General features: G+C 34.8%; 1 protein-coding gene across 1 annotated transcript in view; it reads right to left on the reverse strand.

Annotated features, from left to right (window-relative positions):
* Positions 1 to 15,485, reverse strand: part of LOC123546929 (serine/threonine-protein kinase PRP4 homolog) — a 36,716-nt gene extending 21,231 nt beyond the window's left edge. The window contains exons 1-3 of the mRNA XM_045333593.2: positions 15,350 to 15,485; positions 4,062 to 4,129; positions 3,353 to 3,566 (exon numbers count right to left, since the gene is read on the reverse strand). Of these exons, the coding sequence (XP_045189528.2) occupies positions 3,353 to 3,566; positions 4,062 to 4,121 (274 nt within the window). The 5' untranslated portion in view covers positions 4,122 to 4,129; positions 15,350 to 15,485. The remainder of the gene's footprint in view (positions 1 to 3,352; positions 3,567 to 4,061; positions 4,130 to 15,349) is intronic.
* Positions 15,486 to 25,825: the final 10,340 nt, after the last annotated feature.

Consider the following 25,825-nt stretch of genomic DNA (forward strand, 5'->3'; position numbering starts at 1 on the left):
TTATTTGACCTACTGACCTAGTTTTTGACGGCATGTGACCCATTTTCGAACTTGACCTAGATATCATCAAGATGAACATTCAGATTAACTTTCATACAGATCCCATGAAAAATATGGCCTCTAGAGAGGTCACAAGGTTTTTCTATTATTTGACCTACTGACCTAGTTTTGGACGGCACGTGACCCACTTTCGAACTTGACCTAGATATCATCAAGGTGTACATTCTGACCAATTTTCATGAAGATCTCATGAAATATATGGCCTCTAGAGAGGTCACAATGTTTTTCTATTTTTAGACCTACTGACCTAGTTTTTGACCGCACGTGACCCAGTTTCAAACTTGACCTAGATAGCATCAAGATGAACATTCAGACCAACTTTCATACAGATCCCATGAAAATTATGGCCTTACGAGAGGTCACAAGGTTTTTCTATTATTTGACCTACTGACCTAGTTTTTGAGGGAACGTGACTGAGTTTAAAACTTGACCTAGATATCATCAAGGTAAACGTTCTGACCAATTTTCATGAAGATCTTGTGAAATATATGGCCTCTAGAGAGGTCAAAAGGTTTTTCTATTTTTAGACCTACTGACCTAGTTTTTGACGGCAGGTGACCCAGTTTCGAACTTGACCTAGATATCATCAAGATGAACATTCTGACCAATTTTCATGAAGATCTTGTGAAATATATGGCCTCTAGAGAGGTCACAAGGTTTTTCTATTTTTAGACCTACTGACCTAGTTTTTGACCGCACGTGACCCAGTTTCGAACCTGACCTAGATATCATCAAGATGAACATTCTGACCAACTTTCATAAAGATCCCATGAAAAATGTGACCTCTAGAGTGGTCACAAGCAAAAGTTTACGGACGGACGCACGCACGCACGCACGGACGACGGACACCGCGCGATCACAAAAGCTCACCTTGTCACTTTGTGACAGGTGAGCTAAAAAAGGGCACCGCCTATGGGTGCCATCGCTCATCTGCAAGTGCTGGTCAGTATGTAAGAAAAGAGTTATAGTTCAGAATTTCTAAGTACAAAAGGGCCATAATTCTGACAAAATGCAGGTTAGAGTTAGTGGTCTACACGGTCAACTAGTGATGATAAACAAAGGTGCAAAGTTTCAAAGCTGTAGCTCTTATAGCTTTTGAGAAAAGGCGGACCTAAACAAAAATTTTAACCAAGAAACTCAAAATTAAAGTACAACAAGGAGCTGCGTTCAATAAACGCTTGATGCCCCCGGTGGCATCCTTGTCGATACAAAGCAACCCAAGTCCGAAACGAGGTCAAGGTCAAACTGAGGTCAGGTGATGTTTGAAGATGAGGAATGGTCACAGGTTACATCTGTATTAGAGTGGTGGAACCTATGCTCGCGGTATTTTGTACATATATAATCTTTTTAAGAAGCAAGAAAAAATTATTATTTCGATTTGCCTATGCAAAAACATAAAGTTATCCTTCTTTTATCGAAACATATTGTTGATGTGCGTCATCACGTGACTTAGTCGTCTAGTGAGCTATCGACACGGCATACGTGAAAAAGTGAAAATTCGTCCTGAAGGGAACCTATGCTGGCGGTATGTAATATCGATTAAACTAAGGACGAAAAAAAAATCAGCAGGCTAAAAATGAACAAACAAGCATATGCGAATATAATATTTAGAACATTACTCATTTATTATGTGAAAAACAAAATAAATGGGGATAAAATTTAGTATGTGCCTCTATGTGTATATTTCCCTTTCCGAAATGGAGTCACTATTAGAACAAAGCTTAAAAACTTATAATAATGTTGTTTAAAAACAGAATGTTCAAGTATTAAAGATTCAAACAACGACAGTGATTAACTCGCTAATGTTTTCTACACTTCTTTTGTGTGTAGGAAATTTACTCCTCCCTACATCTCAGAAAGAACCATTTGGACTTTGTCAAAATACTTAGATCAACATCGATCTTTTCATGGTTCGAAAGGCACTCGTAGTGTAGCCAGGCGTCACATTCATCACATCTTGCTCTTAAATCTATCTTATATCTGAATGTAATGCATGATTTCTAAAAAACTAACTTTAGTTTAGTGATTTTGACATATATGAGTGAGATTTGTGCGACGGATACAGATTGCGTAAAATGTATCGGCTGCTGTATCCGTCACGTGAATGGCACGCGTGGCTATCGCTACGTTTGTTGTAAAGGCATTTCACCACTGGTCGGTGTTGAACATAGCATGATGAAATATTTTTATTAGTGCTTCTTCAGAGAGCATATTTATCGAAATACCGCGAGCATAGGTTCCACCACTCTAGTATCAATTCATTCTTGTAAGCGGAACTGATGCTAGACGAAACGGTCCCATTTGGTTAACCAAGAGATGGCACATAAAAAGCAACCTAAGTCCAAAATGAAGTCAAGGTCAAACTGAGGTCAGGTGATGTCTGAAGATGAGGAATGGTCACAGGTTACATCTGCATTAGTATCAAGTCATTCTAGTAAGGGGTATTGATGCTAGACAGAACGGTCTCATTTGGTTAACCAAGAGATGGCCCATATAAAGCAACCTAAGTCCAAAACGAGGTCAATGTCAAGGTCAAACTGAGGTCAGGTGATGTCTGAAGACGAGGAATGGTCACAGGTTACATCTGCATAGTATCAAGTCATTCTAGTAAGGGGTATTGATGCTAGACGAAACGGTCCCATTTGGTTAACCTCGTATGGACGGACGAACGAACGCACATACTCACAGTATGATACTTATGTGACTTTTCAATGTTAAATTTTAGCCACATAAACCCAAAAATTAGTCACATAAACCCACTTTTGGACACTTTTTAAAGTGACTGTCATATAAACAAAGAGTCCAAACCCTAACCTGCTAGACACTCAAGTACCAATTTGTTAGCCCGAACAGACGAATAAATGGATGGACAGGACAATCACTATATGCCTCCTGCATCAGTAGATGCCGGGGGCATAAAAAGGGCCATAATTTTGACAAAATGCATATTAGAGTTATGGTTCTTGGCCTACACAGTCATCTAATGATGACAAAGTGTGCAAAGTTTCAAAGCTGTAGCTCTTACCGTTTTTGAGAAAGGGTGGACATAAACAAAATTTTCAATCAACGCTGACGATCAAGTGACGACAATATCTCGTTGTTTTTTTTTTTTTAATTAGGCGAGCTAAAAATGGTATGGCATACTACATCTAGTGGCAACTTACAGACAGACAAGTCACAAATGCTCTATTTTCAGTAATGATTGTTCCTAACCATCAGTTTGATTTCAAATATTTCTTAAGATGTATCACTTATCATCATCTAATAATATCTGTTTCTGTAATGACCTCACCTTCTTCAAACTGTTCCAGCAGTCCCTCAACATCTACAGCTTCTATCACATTTTTCAACACTGGCTCACTTATAGTGCGAGATATTGGTGCTTCCGCTATAACCGGTTCACTGTGACATCGGGATATTACTGGTTCAGTCATGGTGATTTGTTCTGACACAGTTATTTCCGCCATGACGTCATCGATGATTGTTTGCTCCATGATGTCAAGGTCCTAAAATATTTAAACATATGATAGAATTCAGTTCTTCAAATTACCTTTTACTGATCTAAAAATGGGTAATCTTTTACCACTGTACAAATGAAAAGTTTGCACCATAAAGTCAACCCTATTAAAAGGAAAATAAAACAAAAAGGAAAATTAAACATAAAACACTTCAAGCTCTAAAGGAAATTTACATTTTTCAATATGGTTGAAGACCGTCAGAATTTCCAACATTTTTTATTAGTACTCAGTCCACTACTAGACAAGATTCACAAATCAATTGTTGCAATATCTTACCCCACCCACCTCCATTTTCTCTTACAAAAATGATGATATTATTTCAGCTTATTATTAAATTTACTTTTTTTATCTATGGTATTAAACTTCATACTGTCCCTTCCTCCACAGTACAGAAAAAAAGCTCTTTTAACTCACTTTTAGTTAAACAAAACACCTCTTCCTGAAACCACATCAAATTATTAAATGTTTTTAAAATATACTTACAATGGTATCTAGAAAATTATGTCCAATGACATCAAAGTATTGGTCTGTAGCCACATCCATCAGAAAATCTATAATAAAGAAAATCCTTTATTGCAACAAACATACTTTGTTTATCTAACTCAAGTGAAACCACAAGTAAACTTAACAAGCTGTGTGCATCATAATAAAAGTTAACAGGTTATGATAACACATGTTGCTTCCCTAATCAGACATTGTAGTTACTTGTAGTTAAAATTCGTTTCATGGCAATTTCATATTTTTTTTAATAATTAATAACTATCTTGAAACCTTTGAAACATATAACAAGATCTATCTAGACATTTTAATGTAAATAAATATACATTGGGGACATAATTTGTGAAAAATTGATGCCAGAGTTATAGCCCTTGTGTCATACCACATTTGTGATGCGGAGCAACTATTTTAAGTTTGAATTTAATCCATTTAGTAATAACAGAGAATGACAGAGTGAAAACTTTAACCTGAAGTTAAGTAAAGAGGAGGAATGATTCATGAAATACTGATGCATGAGTTACGGCCCTTGTGTTATATGATACTGGCGGTGGTGTGGAATAATGACCTACAGTTTGAATCAAATCCCTTAGAACTGTAATAAGAGATATAAATTAAATTGAAACTGTAAGTGAAACGGTGGCATAAATTATGAAAAATTAGTTCCAAACTATGGAACTTTGTGTGTATGATGTGAAAAATTAGTTCCAAACTATGGACTTTGTGTGTATGATGTGAAAAATTAGTTCCAAACTATGGACTTTGTGTGTATGATGTGGGTAATTAACTAATGACGTGGAACACCAATTTGAAATTTGAATCAAGCCCATTTAGTAATAATAGAGATTATAGTAATAACAGAGATAGAGTGAAAGAGCACCAAAACTTTAAGCTGAAATTCTAAGTCAAAGGGGGGATAATTCATAGTATATCAGTGCAAAAATTATGGTCTTTGTGTCTAATTATGTGGATGATGATATGGAATACAATTTTAAGTTTGAAGCAAATCCATCAAGTAATAACAGAGATAAAGTGAAAGTGCATCAAAACTTTAACCAGGTTGTGTACGCAAAATGGGATGCTGGGACAAGTAGAGTAGAAATACTCTGTAGTTGGGCTAAAAATGAACATCCTTTTAATTATCATGAAATCAATGTTTCTTATATTTTACTGACATGCTTGATTTTAAATTGGATCAATGATTTCTTACGTCTTACGACCAAAGTGTGCAATTTTCAATACGTTGCTAACCTGACCAGGAATGCCTGGTTAGGAAAACACATGAGAATTGCTTTAAAATGTGATATTGCAATTTTCTTTAATTTTGCTATGGGCAAGATAAGATAATTAAGAGTTCGATGTTCAGACTATTGTTCAGACAACTGGTACATGCTTTTATGACTTCGTATACAAAGTGACTATCACAGCAAGATTTAATTTGATAAAAGAGCCTCTATTTAGTTGGTTGAGTAGTTTTGTATCAATAAATCACCGATAATTATATGTCTAGAAAAAATACCTGAGAATACCTTTAATTGAAGCCCTTAACCAATGCTAATCCCGGGTTCATTGTAACACCTGAATTCAACAACTTTATGGTAAAATACCTGAGCTACTGTGTTACATCAACTAAATTCTTTAAGTGCATCTTAAAATGAATATATTTGCCATGAATGCCAGTTGATACGCTACTGTATTTTATAATGTAATAATTGCATGGCTGTGTATTTTAATGATCCACATGATCATATATATTACAGTATTTCTGTACTTTATGCACTGGTGGTTTATAAAGAAAATTTTATAGCTGAGTATACTAAAACAGAAAATCTATTCCAACAAACAAATAATTGTATTTTACCATCAATTCCATCTAAAACGCAAGTTTTAATATACTCCATTTTAATATATATTATAGAAACTAATGAACTGCTGAGCTATGAAATGCAAAATGCCTTATGACATAGATATATGTATCTACAACATTTACAACTGATGTGCTTTGTATAACAGACTTAGTTTTATAACTTTACAGTCATGAAATATAAAGGTCAGTCAGTCACCATATTAAACATTTTTTAGTACTGTGGAAAATTTAGATAATACGTATATGGGAAATTCCTGACCGCTACATCAGGAGTTCATGGTGAACTCACACAATGATAATCTACAACAGCTGATAAAAAGAGGACAACTTAATGTCATGATAACCATGATCAGTACAATGTCAAACTGCATATTAGAAAAGTGGCCCAATTCTGGGTCACTGGTCACTTCTAATAGATATATGCATGATGGCCTCTCCCTGCAGCCACTTTAATGGCCCCTCCCAGCAGCCACTTTATTGGCCTCTCCCTGCAGCCACTTTATTGGTCTCTCCCAGCAGCCACTTTATTGGCCTCTCCCTGCAGCCACTATTGGTCTCTCCCTGCAGCCACTTTACTGGCCTCTCCCTGCAGACACTTTATTGGCCTCTCCCTGCAGCCACTTTATTGGCCTCTCCCTGCAGCCACTTTATTGGCCTCTCCCTGCAGCCACTTTATTGGCCTCTCCCTGCAGCCACTTTATTGGTCTCTCCCAGCAGCCACTATATTGGTCTCTCCCAGCAGCCACTTTATTGGCCTCTCCCTGCAGCCACTTTATTGGCCTCTCCCAGCAGCCATTTTATTGGCACAAGTGCCAGAATAAGGAGCCATTATTTTCTATATAAAGCTGATATCATTCTCTATACCAAGCTTAAACAAAATGATTGTACTTTTCTCATCAAATTAAAACTAGGTTTTATTCCATTAATCATAAACATAATTATATTCTAAATTTAAATTCTTTTTATGATAAAGTATTATGTTTGTTTACACATACAGACTACTGTTGGCCTTTTGGCTGACTAAAAAAATAGTACATGTATTATACCCCTTAACACTGCCTTCCTGTGCGAAATAAAGCCTTCTTTTATTTGTAAAGAACCAGATTTTTAAAATCACCTGAGGCTGACTTTGTAAAAAGTTTTATGGGACTACATTGTGTAAAATGAATTCAATCCATTCATCTGTTCCAGGATTTAATTGAATTAACGAACAAGATCCAAGTCAAAATGAAGCTGCAACTTAACCAAAAATTGGTGGATTATAACTGAAGTCGAACTTGGCCTGTGTTGTGTAACCATATACCCATGTACCAAATGTTTCATAAGTAATCAACTGCACATCAACAATTTGTAAAATTTAAGTCCGAAAATGGTCATTATTCTGCCAAGCATAAATAGATTGTCACCAACATCGAACTTGGCCTGTATTTTATAATCTCTGTACTTAAAATGAATTCAATCCATTCATCCTATTAAGAGTAACTGAACGGACACCCGTAAGGTAGTTCTGCATGTGTCAGCTGTGTTCACAATTTTGATAACATTTTCCCTAATAGAAATATTTCTAAATTGTACATTTTAATTTAACTTTTCACAGCCATAAATAAACGTATGGTCTGTAATATGTGCTTGTGTTTCAGATATTTACACGTGATTAAAGAAATTACGCATTACACACAGATTTTAAGACACTATTTTGAATGATCTAAAGTTTCAAATGTGTACTATTATATTTTACCTTTAGAGAAATAGTAATGTTGCCATTTTAATAAATTTACTCACAGGTTGCCATTAATTCATAAAACAATTTTCAATGAATTTTTCATTCCCTTATACCAAGTCCTGGCTTCTTCTAGGTTATCCGGATAAACAACATCACGCCATTACTTCAAGTTTTTCAAACATGCAGAACAAATTTATAGGGATAACAGTGCTTTTTCCACTATTTTAGGAATGGGGCCAGCCGGGGCCTTTACAACTGGGAACAAGAGTGCCAGACTGTCACAAAATACGCCCGTCTAAATATTCAGTTACGTATCATAAAGGTAATAATATTGATGTTGTATGCCTTGTTAACGTAAGATCAGATGAAAACTGTTCGACTTAAGAGAGCGGACATGCTTTTGGACGCCGACCGCCCGCCATGGGTGTTCACATAATATGCCCCGCTCTTTCAAAGACAGGTGTATAAAAATGTGTCAAAAAACGCCCAGTTTGGGAGATTTTTTATTTTCAGGATTAACCAACGAACCATTTTGAGCAAGTTCTATGGTAAAGATAGTCAAGTTACCAACATTTATTCACTGAAAACAATTTTTTTATTTTACATATCTTTGACCGAGTTTGCGATACACAGACATTCACAACAAACATGACTGTGTCTTGTGATTCATTATCACTTACATCACTGTCTGAATCTATTATGCAGATTTCAGCCACTGGCTCTATTGCTGTTTTAACTTTCCATTCACTTTGTTTCTTTATTTATTTATCTGGGTTTTACGGCGCACCAACGCAGTATAGGTTATATGGCGCCAAACAGGAATACAAGTTTTGGTTTCACATCTCATTTAGATCGAAATAAAAACATGAGGTATGGAATTAAAATCTGCATACCTGCTGGAATCACAGAGTTACAGCAAAACCAAGTGTTAAGACCCTATTAGTCGCCTCTTACGATCATGCAAGGGTAAGGCAGTGGTTCCAATCTTTTCATACACAGATCGTCCCAGAACCACAATCATGTGATTCTGACTAGACTTAGCCGTTGTAGGTGTGATAGTTTAAGAGGAATGCTGTCTGTCTGACAACTAAACTGTCATCAATTTTCAGCATACTTTTAGCATCAATTTTATTGACTTGTAATATAATACTTACAATTGTCAGAGGCATGTTTACAATTAACAGGCACTTACATAACAAGAGCTGTCTGTAAGACAGCCAATCATTGTCCCAGAAGCAGGAATATTACCCTAATGTTAAAATATCTATAGAGTTTCAATCCAGTATTTGCATTAGTTTTGGAGAGAGTAACTTGCATGCACTACTTTAACCAGAAGTTTTAGGTTCAAACAGCGTCATGATTTAGCCAAAATGCATGTCAGAGTTATGGCACTTGATGCAATCAACTAGTTTTATAACCTCGAAGACACATGTGAAGTTTCAATTTTATATCTGCATTTGTTTTGCAGATAGTACTGGTTTCCCAGTAGTTTCCGGACCAATTCAGTTTTCACAGAAGGAAGAACATGAAGTAATGAATGCGTGTGACATTTAGATTGTGTCTAAAAGAAATAAATATAAACGCACAGAAGAAGATTAAAAAAATAAAGAAATGAAAAATATATAAAAAAAATACAAAAAATAATAAAACCGAATGGAAAACAAATAACATCTTCATCACTAACGGAGTGCGTGTCGCGAGGAGGGCATGCAGAGGATTACCTGGTGTGTTGCTAGTATTTTGCCAACCTACTGCAACAAACAACCAGGATAAGCCAATGAAAATTTAATCCAACGAATAATATTCACAGTATTTGCTTCTCTCGCTACTATACATGTATAATATGCCTGTGTGTACCCTTTCAAACATTTGTATAGTATCTGAGTTACAAACAGATGTAAAAATATGTGACAATCAAATTTTTAAACATGAATGTAAAAAGTATTGGTTACTTTACATTTAGGAACACCCTGTAGTTATATTTTTTGTTTAAAAGTACTGTTCCACCCCTTGCATCAAGACAATAGTCATGGAAAATATTTATTATTAATATCTACATATGCTGTCCAAATATGGTTTTGATGCAAGGGTGGGAACAATGTTGTATAAAGCAAAATAGCTTTTATATGTATAATAACAGGGTACGTAATTCTATTTAAAGCAAAAATCACCGTTTTATGAAACAAATATTGAAAATTTGACTTTAAGAAATAATCTCAAATATGTATTTTGATGGTGTATGTAATTAAAAACGTATTTCTTAGTGGTTTATTTTTCACTCTTGGAGTAGGCAAATTCATATAGAAAGTGTCCGAAGTCCTTTGAAGCCTGTACCTTCAAAAATGTGAAAGTATGTCACTAGGTCAATATCAAGGTCAAAGTTTTTTCCGGTGCACAAAACTATGCATGTGGTCCAAATTTGAAGGCTGTAGCTACAGAAATGTGAAAGTAGGTCACTAGGTCAAAATCAAGGTCAACTCATGTCAATATTCATCTTGCCACTCAAAACTATACATGTGGTCCAAATTTGAATGTTGTAGGTTATTGACAAGAAGATTTTAAAAGCTTTTTCCCTATATAAGGCTATATGAACCATGTGACCCCCAGGGGCGGGGCCATATTTAACCCTAAGGGGTAATTTGAACAAACTTGGTAGAGAACCACTAGATGATGCTACATTACAAATGCCAAAGCCCTAGGCTTTGTGGTTTGGACAAAAAGATTTTCAAAGTTTTTCCCTATATAAATCTATGTAAACCATGTGACCCCCGGGGCGGGGCCATATTTGACCCTAGGGGGATAATTTGAACAATCTTAGTAGAAGATCACTAGATGATGTCAAATACAAAATATCAAAGCCCTAGGCCCTGTGGTTTTGAACAAGAGGTTTTTCAAATTTTTTCCCTATATAAACTATGTGACCCCCGGGGCGGGGCCATATTAGACCCTAGGGAAATAATTTGAATCGTCTTGGTAGAGGACCACTAGATGATGCTTCATACCAAATATCAAAGCCCTAGGCTCTGTGGTTTTAGACAAGAAGATTTTCGAAGCTTTTCCCTATATAAATCTATGTAAATTATAGAAATAAACAAAGGGCCATAACTTACTAAACAATTGTTGAACCAGTCTGATTTTCAGGGGGACACAACTAGGGTATCAATACATCATTCTGACAAAGTTTGGTCAAAATCCCCCCGGTAGTTTCTGAGGAGATGCGATAACGAGAAATTGTTAACGGATGGACGGACGGAAGGAAGGACGACAGACCACGGATGCAGAGTGATTTGAATAGCCCACCATCTGATGATGGTGGGCTAAAAACATAAACTCCTGTCATATTGTCCATAACAACGAAAGTTATAAAAAATATTTTGAATGGTGTAAATGTTAAGGAAGTGGCTATTCTTACAGTCCTGTAGGAATAGCCTCGCAGGCTATTCTTACGGCTCTCCCGTAAGAATAGGGAATATTTTAAGTGTTTCAATATTAATAACGTATGTATTTACATCTACATCTGTACAACCAACAATCGTTTTCCGATTTATTTAGAAGACAAATTTCAGTTAAATAAATATTTTACACTTTCAATAAATTCGTTGTTTTAAAATTGTTTGTTTATGTAACAAATGGAAGCAATAAAATGTAACAAAAAGGTGTTATACTAGGGGAAATCAATAACCACATACGCACTTTCCATAATTTGTACGGTAGAGCCGGTAGAGCCGTAGGAATAGACACCTGCAGGCTTTTCACTATTCTTACAGGAGGGGAGAGCCGTAAGAATAGCCTGCAAGGCTATTCCTACGGGACCGTAAGAATAGCCACTTCCAAATGTTAAAAAGATTAACATAGCTTTAATTGAGCTACTTCTGCAGGAAATAACATAGTGTAAACTTAACTTTTTCATTTTAGAGAAATAAACATTGGTACAGGTGATTGAAATACTTCAATTAATCTTGTTGCCGGTCAGTTTAGGGTCGCTATTGACAGGTGGTACTAATCACTCTTCATGACATTATGTAACCTCAGAATCGCATTTTATAAGTCTGTTGAGATGAGCCTAGAGAGAAAATGGTTTTCTTAGAAAATATCAGTGTCAGTATGAAGAAAGAAAAAACTTTATTACAGATAACTTGATCTCAACAGACTTTATGTCTAGTTTTGACGTAAAGAGCAGGTTGGGGAAGGTATTTAATTCAGCTAATTTAGCTATTTATAGCTAATATAGCTACAAATGGGTAAAAAGTGAACAAAAGAAATGTATATTTTTCTCACCCTTGCTCATATTTTTAACACGAGCATCCTGTCACTGTGTCCATCTATTCCACACAATTTTCTACACAGAACTGATCAATCAAGTACAACATTTACCGATGCAGTTATTGTTAATTGCTTTGTTTAATTGGAGAATTAAGCCCAGTTGTGTCAGTAACCACAATAGCCTGTATTAAACACCTAGAGTGACTTTAAGGCCAATGTAAATTAAAATTGAATCAAAGTTTAACATCCCCTGAATGGTAGTTGTCTGCCTGTTACTAGATCTATTTCAAAGTATTTTGATATTACATAAAATTTTGATAGTTTAGCTTATGTTACAAGTATGCAAAATTTTCTTTAATTGCAATTAATGTCAGTTAGTTATTGTTGACACAAACACTGAACACAAAAACAACTTGTCTTAGCCTAACAACAGTGTGATGACCATGCAGTGTTTATATATGGCATTAAGCTGGTAGGAGGAAATCATGTGTAACTGTATTATTGCATGGAATTTCCATGAAAAATGTGCAAGTTTAAATCTTCATTCAATTCTTTTCACCTCCCTTGGATTGGTTACACATTATATATGCAAGCTATAAAACATGTTGTGTGATATCACAGATATGTGTTAAGAGTGCTTAGGAAAGAAGAGCTGAAAATTAGAAAAACTGTGAAAAATAATGTTTGTTTTGTGTTAGGGCTGTCATCGATAGAAACGATATCGATGTATCAACGATATTTTTTGGTCGATTGATTATCAATTCCCATTTTTAAAAATCGATATTTTACACAGAGAAAAAAAAACTATCCAGATAAACACTCAGACCCTCTAAAACAACTTTTCTGCCTGCAAAAATGCGCCCTTAGTAACGGAAGTTGTCAATAAAGGTCATGTCTAAACTTGTACCGTAGCATTCTTTTCCAGCTAGTCGGCACTACCTGTATGGGGAAATACATAAATGTAAATAAAACACATGAAAAGCAGGCAATTAAACTAAAAATAACATTAACAAGAAGGTATATAGCATGTACATGAACAAATAGGTTGTTCCTCTAACTTAATAATCGATATATCGATGTATCGTCGATATCTGTCTTCCGATATATCGGTATCGTCGATATGACAAAGACCCAATCAATGACAGCCCTATTTTGTGTGCTTATCAGATGATTTACTTTGTGTGATGGCAGGATAAATTGAAATTATTTCTAAAAAAATGCATCGGTAAATAATTTATTTTATTTCTCTGAAATGTTACAAATGCCAACTTAAGTTGATATGCAAGTAACTCATATGCACCTATTTACAGTTTAAGAGTAATTAATGGAAACGTGCAGTTCTTTTGTTCAATTTTTAGCCATATATAGCTATATTAGCTATAAAAAGCTAAATTAACTAAATTTAATACCTTCCCCAACCTGAACAGAGAGGGATCTGCCCCATCACAAAATTATCTCATTCAAGTTGGACTAGCATTAGCAAGTGTCCCTAAACCAGGGGTGTAAAATTCCACTCGCCCGCTCGCATTGGCGAGTTAAAGTCTGGGTAGGACGAGTGGACCTCACTGTATACTCGACTGATCGGGCGAGTGGTTTTTACGTCGTACCTTTAATGCAATTCATCTCGAAAATCGTCAGCAAACACTGAGATGGTTCAGTTGCTACTTTGATTGACTGGAATTTACCCGCGAATCGTAATGATATCAAAAAGTAATGACGGTAATTTTCTATTCCGAGAGCACGTGCGACCTATCTTAATATCTAATTTACATCGCCGTTACTTTTGTTTATCGACACGTACACAAAAAACGCGCGTAGTGCATTCATTTTTTAACATTATCGCTTCAATTTTTCAACACTGCTTGAGAAGTAATACAATTTGAATTCTATTAAGATTTCAATAAAATATCGACGAAAATGTAAGCAAATTTGTATAAAAACGGTCAAATTTTCATATAATCATTTCTTAAATTTCAAACAGCACGATCTTAATTACTTATTTCTTTCTAAGAGAAAATAAGTGATACATACTATAGGCATAAAATTAAGACTTCTGACCAGAAAAAAAAAAAAACAGAATTAAAATATCTTAAATGAAAAAGCGGCCGTAATTTAAATACATTGCGTAAAACGATTTTTTTTTTGTTAAAAAGGTTTCTGTTAGTGTGGCGGAATAGGTTACGTGACCTCGTGGACGTAAATAGAAATATGGTTTTAAAATAAAACAAAATGATGTTGTTGCGGTTTTTAATAAGTTTTAAATGAATCTTTGTACATGTATTTTTGATAAAATATTCTTCTCAAACGATAATGTAAATTCCTTAAGGGCAAATAGGTCTTAGTGGTAGGATTTCCACTATTTTCGTTTGAGACATTTACTTCTAAGTTTATACGCGATATTGCACATTCGCTTTTAGTAACAAATTAAGGAAGAAACTTTTTTATTAATTTCTGCTTCTCATCAATTTAAAGAATCGAGGCGGTACGATCAGACAGTGATGTGTCACATGGCGCGAAAACTGTAATATAACGTAATGCCATGACAATCTTGTGCAACAATACCGCTTTGATCTCACTTCAGATGTCAAACCGACCCACTTCTTTTAACTCTTTGAGAGGATGTTAACTGATGATGAAAACAAGGCCAATTACTTAGTTTATCAACAGAATAATTACCGACGATCGTCAACTTTTTTTTTCACTTTCAAGACGGGTAGGTGGATGATGATTATTGTGTCCATATTTTAGGACACTTTTCAAAATAATTATTTTTCGGGAAATAAGTCTTGAGAAAATGAAAATAGCTGATATTTAATACTTTCCTGACACTGGGAAACTATGGTAGGGGTTAGACTGTGATTATTATTACTATCGATGCAGATATTATGGAGAGCAACTTGATGGTGGAGATGACAAAATTAGTGAAAGAAAAAGAAAAATGCCTGGTGTGAAAGGGAAATTTTAGAGTAACAAAAATGAACAATCAAAAAGGAAACGTAGTGTATCAGCTATGTGTTATATTTGAAATTTGCTTGTTGTGCATAAATACTCCTTCCATAAAACGCGACAGTATTAAAAATGGCAATTATAAGGGCAAGTGACTGTTCAGTTAGGGCGAGTAGATTTTGCTAGCTACTAGCCCTGCAGGGCGAGTGGTGTGAAAAAGAATTTTACACCCCTGTAAACTGTTTACTTTTCCACAGAAAAATCTAATATCATGCCAATAAAAAGCACAAATATTATACAGGAATTGACATAAACTAAAACAATGTATGAAACTTGTCAAAAATTCTGCAACACGTGTTTGCCAACTTTGGGATTATTTTAGTCACACCATGTGGCCACGATTCACGACACGAAAAAAAATATTCTATAGCAAACGTATAAAATGACATCGGTTTAAAATGATAGAATATTGCCTACTTTATGACTCTGATCGATATTATTCGGATTCTTTGTCAACTTTAAGGTGAAAACTGCTAATATAACATCACAACATTCCTGGCACCTTCTTGGATAGTTGTCAGCCATTCATTTCCGGTGACGTCATTCAATCTGATTCAACTCCTGTGTTATGCCGTACCATACCGTTCATTTCTAGGCTAAATCTGTTCTTTTTTACATAAAATACACTTATTTAAATTTATAACGTTATTTCAACATTTTCTAGAACATCAGATTTGCAAGAGATTTATATTCCCATGAAGTACTAGATCTATATCGCTTCTATAGAGAAGGAAAGGGAACTTTTATATCAGAAAGTTACGCTCCATTAACAACCCTCAGAATATACATTTTTTTTCATGAAATTCTTTCGATACGTAAAATTCATAAGTCGCCATTTTTATTTATCACAAGGCAGGGACATGCAGATTTCGACAGAATATTGTAAATACAAGGAGTGTTAAAAAATACTCGTAAAAGTGCTCTAAATTTTTCACTTATATACAGTATATAATATGAAATTAGGCGCTGCCTATCTGACGGGAAAACCTAGTGATAGTGATACGGATTCTTTCTTTTTTTCTGCATTAAATTGTTCTTTCTGATATTTTCTGTTTGGCTTTCAGTTTTGACAGTAAGCCTGATGGTTTTGCTATTGTTATAAAAATAAGAAGGGGAAATGTTTTAAAAAGTTTTGTTTAAATGAACATAGATCTAATCATTTCTTCAAATGTATCAAGACTAGACAGACAATGGAAAATAGTGTTCATGAGTTAAAGATAATAGTGATATTTGGGTGCACACAAATAGTTTCTAAAAACGACAAAACAATCCAAAAAAATAAAACACAACAATTTACACATTATGCCTGCGTAACATCACATTCAATATCATCTTGTTTCTGATATTCTTTTGTAGTATAGATACCGGAACTTACATAATCCTGCTATCCTAAACACGGACTATTTTAATTCTTTTAAATGACAATAGTTTTGTTATTCAAACAGTGCAGTAATGTAGCTTACATCATAATTCATTATTGGAAACAAAAAAGCGGGCCGCTTGAATCATCCATAAACTCGTTTCATGAAGAAACCCGAATAACACCGATTTCTATTGATACCGCGAATTTTCAACTGGATAGAATAATTTGTTTAAATAATGCGGCGCCCGATCGTTCATAAGAAATTTTATTTTATCAAATATCGTCCTGAAAATTATTTATTGCGCAAGCACGGCAGCAGGTCCGGTAGAATTATGGGAGAACAACAACAACAAAACCGGTGAAGGTATAGAACATATTCCCAAGTTGAATGGTATACAGGTTTACTTTGACATATATACACGTACACATTATCTATAGACGGAAAAACCTTCGGTTTTCCCGTATTAAATGTAGATGAGGGAATTTTAAGTTCTGTGGACAAATAATAAGTAAATACTAGCAGCCATGACAACGTCATGTAGCGTTATTCTGCCAAAATTTGTTTCTTTTCCTATTTTGTATGGACTATTTTAAAGTATTGCTTCAGTTCCATGCACTTATTTATTTTTCCAAAATACGATTTCCTTCCGCAAATAAAAAAGATACACGAAAAGTGCGAGCTATACTAATGTTGTCAAATCATAACTGTAACAAGATTAGAGTGTTAGACTTGAAATTTCTCTGGGTCATTACCTGAACTGAATGAGCGTCGAACGGATCTCAGCGGTGGCGAGGTGTCAAAAATTAAGAAGAAAAGTTGTCCTATATAAGGCATTTAGGAATAATGTTGTGAAGACAGCAACATTTTGACAGTGATAAAGGACAATTAGAAAGTTACAAATAGAAGACGGCAATGTGTCCACCAATGTCTAAAAAATTAAGAACTCATTGATTACGATCAGCACATCACAGTTCAGTTTCCCCGGGTAATATTATATGAATAGTCTTTATTCTTAGCCGAAAGGGGTAGGAAATCCCTAAAATGGCCATAAAGATTGAATCACTGCTAGCTGTAAACTGCATTTTATTTGAGAAGCCGGACCAGGTTTGCGGAAGGGACGTTGACACAAAACGATAAATAAATTATGTTTAATCTAACTTTATATGAAAGCCACCCGCAAGCCTTTCATAACGCTGAAAGAATTCTTAAAATCGGACAACTATTGAAAATGATATGGCAGTTTGAAATTTAAGAAAATGATGATCATGGAGGCAGCTATTTTAGTGCGTTTATGACGTCATTTACACACTGCTGAATTCTTTATTTAGCAAATAACCTTTTAATACATTAATTTCATATGTTTCTTCAGTGTAAGATGTAAAACAAGGTAATTTCTTTCATTATAGCTGGGAAAAATAGAGAAATCGTTTTACAGAAATAAGTAAATGCAGTTCAAATATGTATCTAGAAATTTAATAAATCCGATATTTGGGTTTTTTTGTTGCCATGGGAACAAAATGGCCACCATTTTGATCAAATATTTAAATGCTCATAACTTTCTCATTTTTAAGCCGATCAAGGTCAGCTTTAATTTTCAAGAATATCTATTATAATGTAATATATATTTCAAGACTGTGTTAAAGCAATTCCCTTCAAATTGGATTGTCTCCCTTACATTAACTAAAGTCGTGTCATTCATGACCCAAGTTAATAATTCTTTGTCACGGATTTTGCATTGATCTAAATATTTTGCTTTGGGCAATACACGGAAATTAAGCTCGCATATTACTCCATAGAAAGCAACAAAACATGTCGCCAGATTTTTATATAAATCATGTTGTTTTATAGATTCATATAGAAATATTATTCTTGTAAAGATATAAAACATTTCTGTAAAACAAAAACAACAACATTATGTTAGCTTATGCTATTGCGAAATTCGTATTGTTATGCAACAGAAAATGAAAACATTTGAATAAATTTCTTTTCTTTTCTTTTGAAACTTTGAATCCCGCCAGAAAATGAAGGCTAAACATTGAAATCCGAGGATTATTTTAGAAACGAGCTTTCCCACAAAAACATGTATAATAGTTTTCCTAGAGAAAAACGAAACTTGTGTGAAGATGAATGTATTCCCATTTAGTTTGAATATTCTTGTTCATATAACAGTGCTTTTGTTTAACTTTCATGCCCAGAGGTTTGCTCTTTAAAGCCCTGCTCCGCGGCTATTCAAATTTTATTGTGTGTATGCAACCCATGATTACAATAGGTAACAGTTAACGGCCACGCGCCACACTTTATTTCTTTTATAATTCATAGTCAGGATTTTCATGCTTTTTCAGTGACAATTTAAGGTTAAAAGGTAGGACTGGAGCAGGTCTTTAAAACATGATAAGATAAAGTAATAAATTAATGGTCAGTTTTTCAACTATTAAGTAAAGACTTAAGCTCCGACTTAAGCCGTGTCGGATATATTTACAACGCTTAAGTCAGCACGTGAATAACGGGGCTCGACAAAAGTTAAACCTTCGATTGGATTTTTCTACTTTGAGCGGTGTCAGCAATGGCTTATCTTTCTATTGTTATTTTAAACCTGGGACATAGGAGGTTAAAGAAAAGATGGAGGCGGAATATTTAGACATGGATTTAAATTTCCAGCACGAAGTTAAAGCAGAAATGTTGAGGAGGGAAGGAATGATACGGGACTGAGCAAACCCTTTCGTTATGTACGACGATTTGGACTTTTGGATAGATTTCGTCTCAGTAAAGCTAGTATTAGAGATGTTTTACTTTATAAAAAAAACTTAAACCAACGGCGAGGCCGACGCCGACGCCGACGCCGACGCCGACGCTGGGGCGAATGCAAAAGCTCTATTTTTTATTCGAAAAGTCGAGCTAAAAATGTAACGGATTCAACTGTTCAATTTTAACTTTACTAAATTCTCTACGTTTGTACACGTTTCAAAAATACGTGCAAGCATAAATATATAAGTGCATGTAATTAATTATTATTACATGTAACGCAAAAATATGTAGTTGAACATATATATATGGATACGCACGTCTACATATATACGTCTCCTTTCAATGACGTGTGGATTTTGAAATCCATGCATTTGCAAGTGCAGTTTGAGTACCTATACTATTAATTTAAATTTACAAATGCATTCCTAATTACAAGTGCATATTGCACGTGTTTTGTACATGAAAGGTGGAACATTTAGGAATAATGAAAACAATAAGACAATGAGCAAACATAGGAATGCTTGTAGTCTTACCTTGAATTAAATTCACCTTTTCCCAGCAATTTTTTTTTCATTCATAAGACGGGCGCTAGTGCTTTTGTGTTTTAATGTGTCTTTGTATTTTTCTATGATTTCTATGAGAATTTCTTTTTCGAAAGTAGTAAATCACCAAAGTAACACGTTTTATATATGTAAAAATACAGCGAAACGGTCCGATGACTGTATCTACATGTTCATAGTATGTGACCAAGGCTTAGCTAATACATCGCAAATATACCCGCCGAGTATTAGTAAAAATCCGTTAGAAAACAAGGTTGAGCGATGGCTTGACTAATACTGGTTTAAGCATTTCTTAGTGCTAGAGTTGAAAAACTGGCCATAAGCAATACTCATTATACTGTATTTGAAGGCAATGGCAAAAAAACCCCGAGCAATTTAACAAACTTAAAAAACATACATGTTAGTAAAACACGCACATTAACTGGCCTTGATCCTTACTGTAAACTGCAAGGCTTTCCATAGAAATCAAGGAAAGAAAGAATCTATTTAATCATGAATCAAGTTTCTGATTTTTCTTATCAGCATTTGTGTATGTACGGAAGTGTATTAGTGCCAGGTGTATTTTATTTTTTAAATCGAAATTTCGAGTTACTAAAGAAATTTCGAGTTACATACTTTGAAATTTAGAGTTACAAAGTCGGAATTTGAGTTACTAACTCGAAATTTCGAGTTACTAACTACAATAGTTTACGTTGATGTATAGGTCCTGGCCAAGATTAGGTACCTGGTGTATCCATTGGGTAGCCCTACAGGATCGTATAATTAAGATGACCGGGCAGCGTTTGGTCATAGAAAATATCACTATTTAAACCATGTTTATTTATTTATTGATTTTGTTTGGTTTAACGTCGCACCGACGCAATTATAGGTCATATGGCGACTTTCCAGCTTTTATGTTGGAGGAAGACCTCAGATGCCTAAAACCATGTTTAAACCTGGGAAGGCTTTCGACCTAGTTTGAGCCCATATGTCAATGAAATATTGAAATACCCTAAATGAAAGTGTAGTTATGAGTCTGACCAAGATTGGGTACCTGGACAGGTCTACATTTTGAGCAGAGGTCATAGAAGGTGACCGGGAAGTATTCAAACTTAGAATATTTCACTATTTTGACCACATCTGGAAGATTTTCGACCTAGTTCGAGCCCCTACCACATGAACATACTATACATGTAAATGGGGGTAAATATCCAGGATACAGTTTGAAATCTGGAGTAGCTCTAGAGGCTATGGTAGGTCATACATTGATGTATGGTAGTATATGTTCAAGTCCCTACATGTTCGGTACAATATATGTATGTGTAGATAGATGATTCCACTACGAAGGGTCAAAAGTCGTCCATTACATTTTTGGCCTTTGACAGACGAACAGACGTTCAAATTTTGCGGATAAAAGGGCAAGATAGTAACTCGGAATTTGAGTTATAACTCGAAAATTCGAGTTACGTAAGTCGAAATGTTGATTTAATAAAAAAAAAACGCACCTGGCACTAATGCTCTTCCGTATGTTTTGGCCAGTTTTTCAACTATTAAGTAATGACTTAAGCTCTGACTTAAACCGTGTCGGAGATATTTACAACGATTTAGTCAGCACGTGAATAACGGGGCTCGACAAAAGTTAAACCTTCAATTTGATTTTTCTACTTTGAGCGGTGTCAGCAATGGCTTATCTTTCTATTGTTATTTTAAACCTGGGGCATAGGTGGTTTAAGAAAAGATGGAGGTGGAATATTTAGACATGGATTTAAATTTCCAGTATGAAGTTAAAGCAGAAATGTTGAGGAGGGAGGGAATGATACGGGACTGAGCAAACCCTTTCGTTATGTACGACGATTTGGATTTTGGATAGATTTCGTCTCAGTAAAGCTAGTATTACAGATGTTTTACTGTATAAAAAAAAACTTAAACCAACGGCGATGCCGACGCCGACGCTGGAGAGAGTGCAAAAGCTCTATTTTTTAATTCGAAACTCGAGCTTAAAATGTAACAGATTCAACTTTTCAATTTTAGCTACGTTTGTACACATTTCAAAATATACGTGCAAGCTTAGATATATAGGTGCATGTAATTAATTTTATCCTGTCACTTGCAATATTTTCGACCCGATATCAGGGTGCCGTATATCTTTCTTGATATACCGTCAGTTGATCATGTGACCAGTGATATACGGTCAGTTGATCATGTGACCTTATGATCGATATTGTTGTCATAAGAAATTTTGCAACGAAACCGTCATCATTGTGTTGGAAATGTCCGAACTAAGAAAATGAGTGGTCAAATAATGAGATTTTATTCAAAAACGAAGAAGTTATTGCGATTTTGCCGGTAATCACGTCATAATATAAGTGACGTCATTACGAATATGACGTCATTAAAGCGGTTGTCGCACACTTATTTTTGTAAAATAAATTGCCAAATATCGGAAAATGAAGTAATGACAAGATAAATAGAATAATAGGTTAGTGCCTAAGATGGAGAAAGTTTCTCTGGCTCGGCTCCGGACGTTATCAGGTTCGCCTTCGGCTCACCCGATAACCTCCTCCACCTCGCCAGAGAAACTTTCTCATCTACGGCACTAACCTATTATTCTCTATATAAGTACATGTAGGCCTAACGCACAAATATTTAGGTGAACATATATATAATTATATATATATGGACACGCACGTCTGTATATATACGCGTCCTTTCAATGACGTGTGGATTTTGAAATTCACGCATTTGCAAGTGCAATTTGAGTACCTGTACTATTGATTTAAATTTACAAATGCATTCCTAATTACAAATGCATATTGCACGTGTTTTGTACATGAAAGGTGGAACATTTAGGAATAATGAAAACAATAAGACTATAAGCAAACATACAAATGCTTGCAGTCTTACCTTGAAATAAATTCACCTTTTTCCCCAGCAAATACTTTTTTCACTCATTGGACGGGCGCTAGTGCTTTTGTGTTTTAATGTGTCTTTGTATTTTTCTATGATTTCTATGAGAATTTATTTTTCGAAAGTAGTAAATCACCAAAGTAGCACGTTTTATATATGAAAAAACACAGCGAAACGGTCCGATGACTGTATCTACATGTTCATAGTGTGTGACCAAGGCTTAGCTAATACATCGCAAATATACCCGCCGAGTATTAGTAAAAATCCGTTAGAAAACAAGGTTGAGCGATGGCTGAACTAATACTGGTTTGAGCCTTTCTTAGTGCTAAAGCTGAAAAACTGGCCATATGTGTATCATTAATATCCGAACTCATTTTTTTAATTAGCTCTGATTCACCCTTTCTATATACTTATTTGTAGTGTCTAAGTTACTTTAGTCTTGTATAATCAATGATATACATCAATCAAATATGCCATTCAGATATGTGTTTGTACTTATTATACAATTCAATCACCGTGTAAACTTAAGTCTTCAGCTGTAAAGGTGACTATTTTGCATGCTTTCCACGAACAAAACTGTGACAAAAAAATGTAGGCCGTACTAAAGAGATAATCCTACCGTGCAAACTCATGGAAAGCATGCTATTATAAATTTTGCTGTTGTTGTTGTTGTTTTTGTTTGTTTTGTTTTCAAGCTTGGATTTAATATCTAAAATAGACATGATATTGCATGTCTGTTAATTTTACGCGTGGAAATCATGCTGTATCTTTTATTTAAATAAATGTACACTTTCTCTCCCCTTCTCACCAGCTTTCACTGATCGCCTAACTTGCAAATTACACTATTTCATAAGAAAATTATTCTTTGATGTGGTTTTTCTCCTGTCGTTGAATGTTTCAACATCCCAAAGATATTTAGCTCTAGCTGGAACTGATGTAATTTATGTTGATTCGTATTGTTCTCATAAACAGTTTGGTGAAAAATCAAAGCTCTGTTCTATTCTGTTCTTTTCATTTTTTTCCTATTTTTTGTCTAATGAGACAATTATAAATGTTATTATTTCAAAAGTCTATATTGAATCGTACGTCAGTTGTTGGTATATGCAATTCCGTTAAGTTACATCAGAACTTTAAGAAATCCACAAGGTTTTTTTTTTTATTTCTTGATACACTTTGAAGTTAAATGGAAGCAAGAAGCCTTTACCCTATTACAATTATAATTATACTATTAAGTCAAGAATACCTACATATGTGATAATAAATTGTCATGCTTTGGAAAATATAATTTATTTGCCTCTAAAGTAAAAGAAATTGAAAAGTTTAGTGATTTTCACTATTATTTCAATATAAGCGACGGTGATACTTTTAAAACAAAATTGGAAGCAAGAAGATGTTCTGTTAGAATGAATATTTTCACATTAAATTGAAGAGAAGAAATTGATGTATATTGTCATATCTGCTAAAATATTCACAAACCAAAAGACATATTTGAAATTAATCATTGAAAATATATTTCCTATATAATCTATTGCTCAAAGTAATATCAGCTTGATTATCGGATAATTTTCAAGGGGGACAACCTCCAGTCAAATGCTTTGAAAATTCTTTCACTTCTTTAAATGGTATAATAAATCCTGTCATATGGAATTAACATAAGAATAACATTGGCTTTCCCTTTAATGGCTCGTACTCATTTTGTCATCATCTATCATATTCGGAAATTTAAGCAAATATATTTTCAGAAATAAAGATTTTAGAGCACTATTCCGGGTACCCTTTGAACACCGCTCGTATATATACATACTTAATCCCAACAGAGTATATAATATATATACAAAGAAAATACGATGCTAGGAGGAAAGGGCACGAGGAACGAAAGAAAGATTAGGACTATTTATATTTGAACTACTCGTGACTAGACATACGTAGGCTTACATTTGATTTGATAGTGATCAGCCTTCTAACGCAAATACTTACCGAGGTAAAAAAAGTCTAACGAGGCCTTTACTGGCAGTATAATAAATAAAATATTTGTGGTAAGGGATAGTCATATCCCTTCGCTTTGGAAACTGTACATGCTGGCAATTACTATACTTTCTAAGAAGCAATCCTTTATGTTGGTGTGTCTGAAAGACACTAGATTCATGCTAAAATACTAGTGTCTACTCAAAATGTTTAGTGGGAGGGGGTATAGTCTCCTTCGAGTCTGTCGAGACTGTCTGTGGCAAAAACTGCCTTCTCTAACTGAGAATTTTGGCTCCATGGATGTAGCTAGGATCGGGACAACATGGAATTTGGCATTTGCACACCTACAGATGTTGTAATAATAATTGATGCCAATTCAAGACAGAAAATTGGTCACAGAGTTACGGCTTGAGAAAGAATAAAACCCGATCAAATGATTCTTGATTGATCTTATTAACATTGCATACATTTACATCTATGATCAAGTGATCAAGTATTCGAAATTAATCATAATGAATTATGCTATGTCTGACATATGTTAAATCAATGAAGAGATAAATCTCACAAGGTACAGTGTTAAAAGAAAAGAAAAACTATACAGCGGACGCAGTGGCACCGTCTGACTATCGGAAACCAAGAGTCGTGAGTTCGTGCCCCCGCCACTCCAAATAAAAAAATACTAACACTGGAATGGGTCCCGTGTAGTGGTGCTTTACTCCTGACAAGCTAAGGAACCAGAGAAGCTTTTGGAATCGGAGAGTCATCTTATCTTGCACTACCCTCACATTAAAACCACATTAAAAAAATTCAAATGTATTTTTCACTGATAAGAAACTATAAAATGGTTAAATTTAGTAAAACATGGGGATAAATGTTTGTTTTACATGTAAGATCAAAATATCTTTCAGACATGCCACTAATGAAAATATTGCATTTTGTGTTCACTTGTGAATGTTATTCATCAGTCTTACACTGAAACACATAAATATTTTATTTTTTGAGGGGATTTTGACCACTATGTCATTTTTCAGGGATTTTGAAATACAAATGTACACTCTTGTGGAGAAGTCGCTCATATGATTTACCGGTGGCGACTATCAATAAACTTACATAGAACGTGCTAAAATGAGTTAACATATTACATTTAATTGTGCAGAAGATGATAATCAAAGGAGGCGTGTAGACTGATTTGTTCCAGTGTTTGTCAGTTCCTTTATTGCATTTGGAGTCAAAGTTGTTACAGACCCAGAGGGCCGCTGACCATTTTTACTACTCCATAACGTTAGCACACTGGCCAAAGCTTTCGTAGAAGCGGTGGTTCCAACGCTGCGGCGGTGGAGGATTCGTCGCAGAAGCGGTGGAGAAATATGGCC

Source organism: Mercenaria mercenaria, chromosome 9 (genome assembly GCF_021730395.1).
Source record: "Mercenaria mercenaria strain notata chromosome 9, MADL_Memer_1, whole genome shotgun sequence".
Taxonomy (NCBI): Eukaryota; Metazoa; Mollusca; class Bivalvia; order Venerida; family Veneridae; genus Mercenaria; species Mercenaria mercenaria.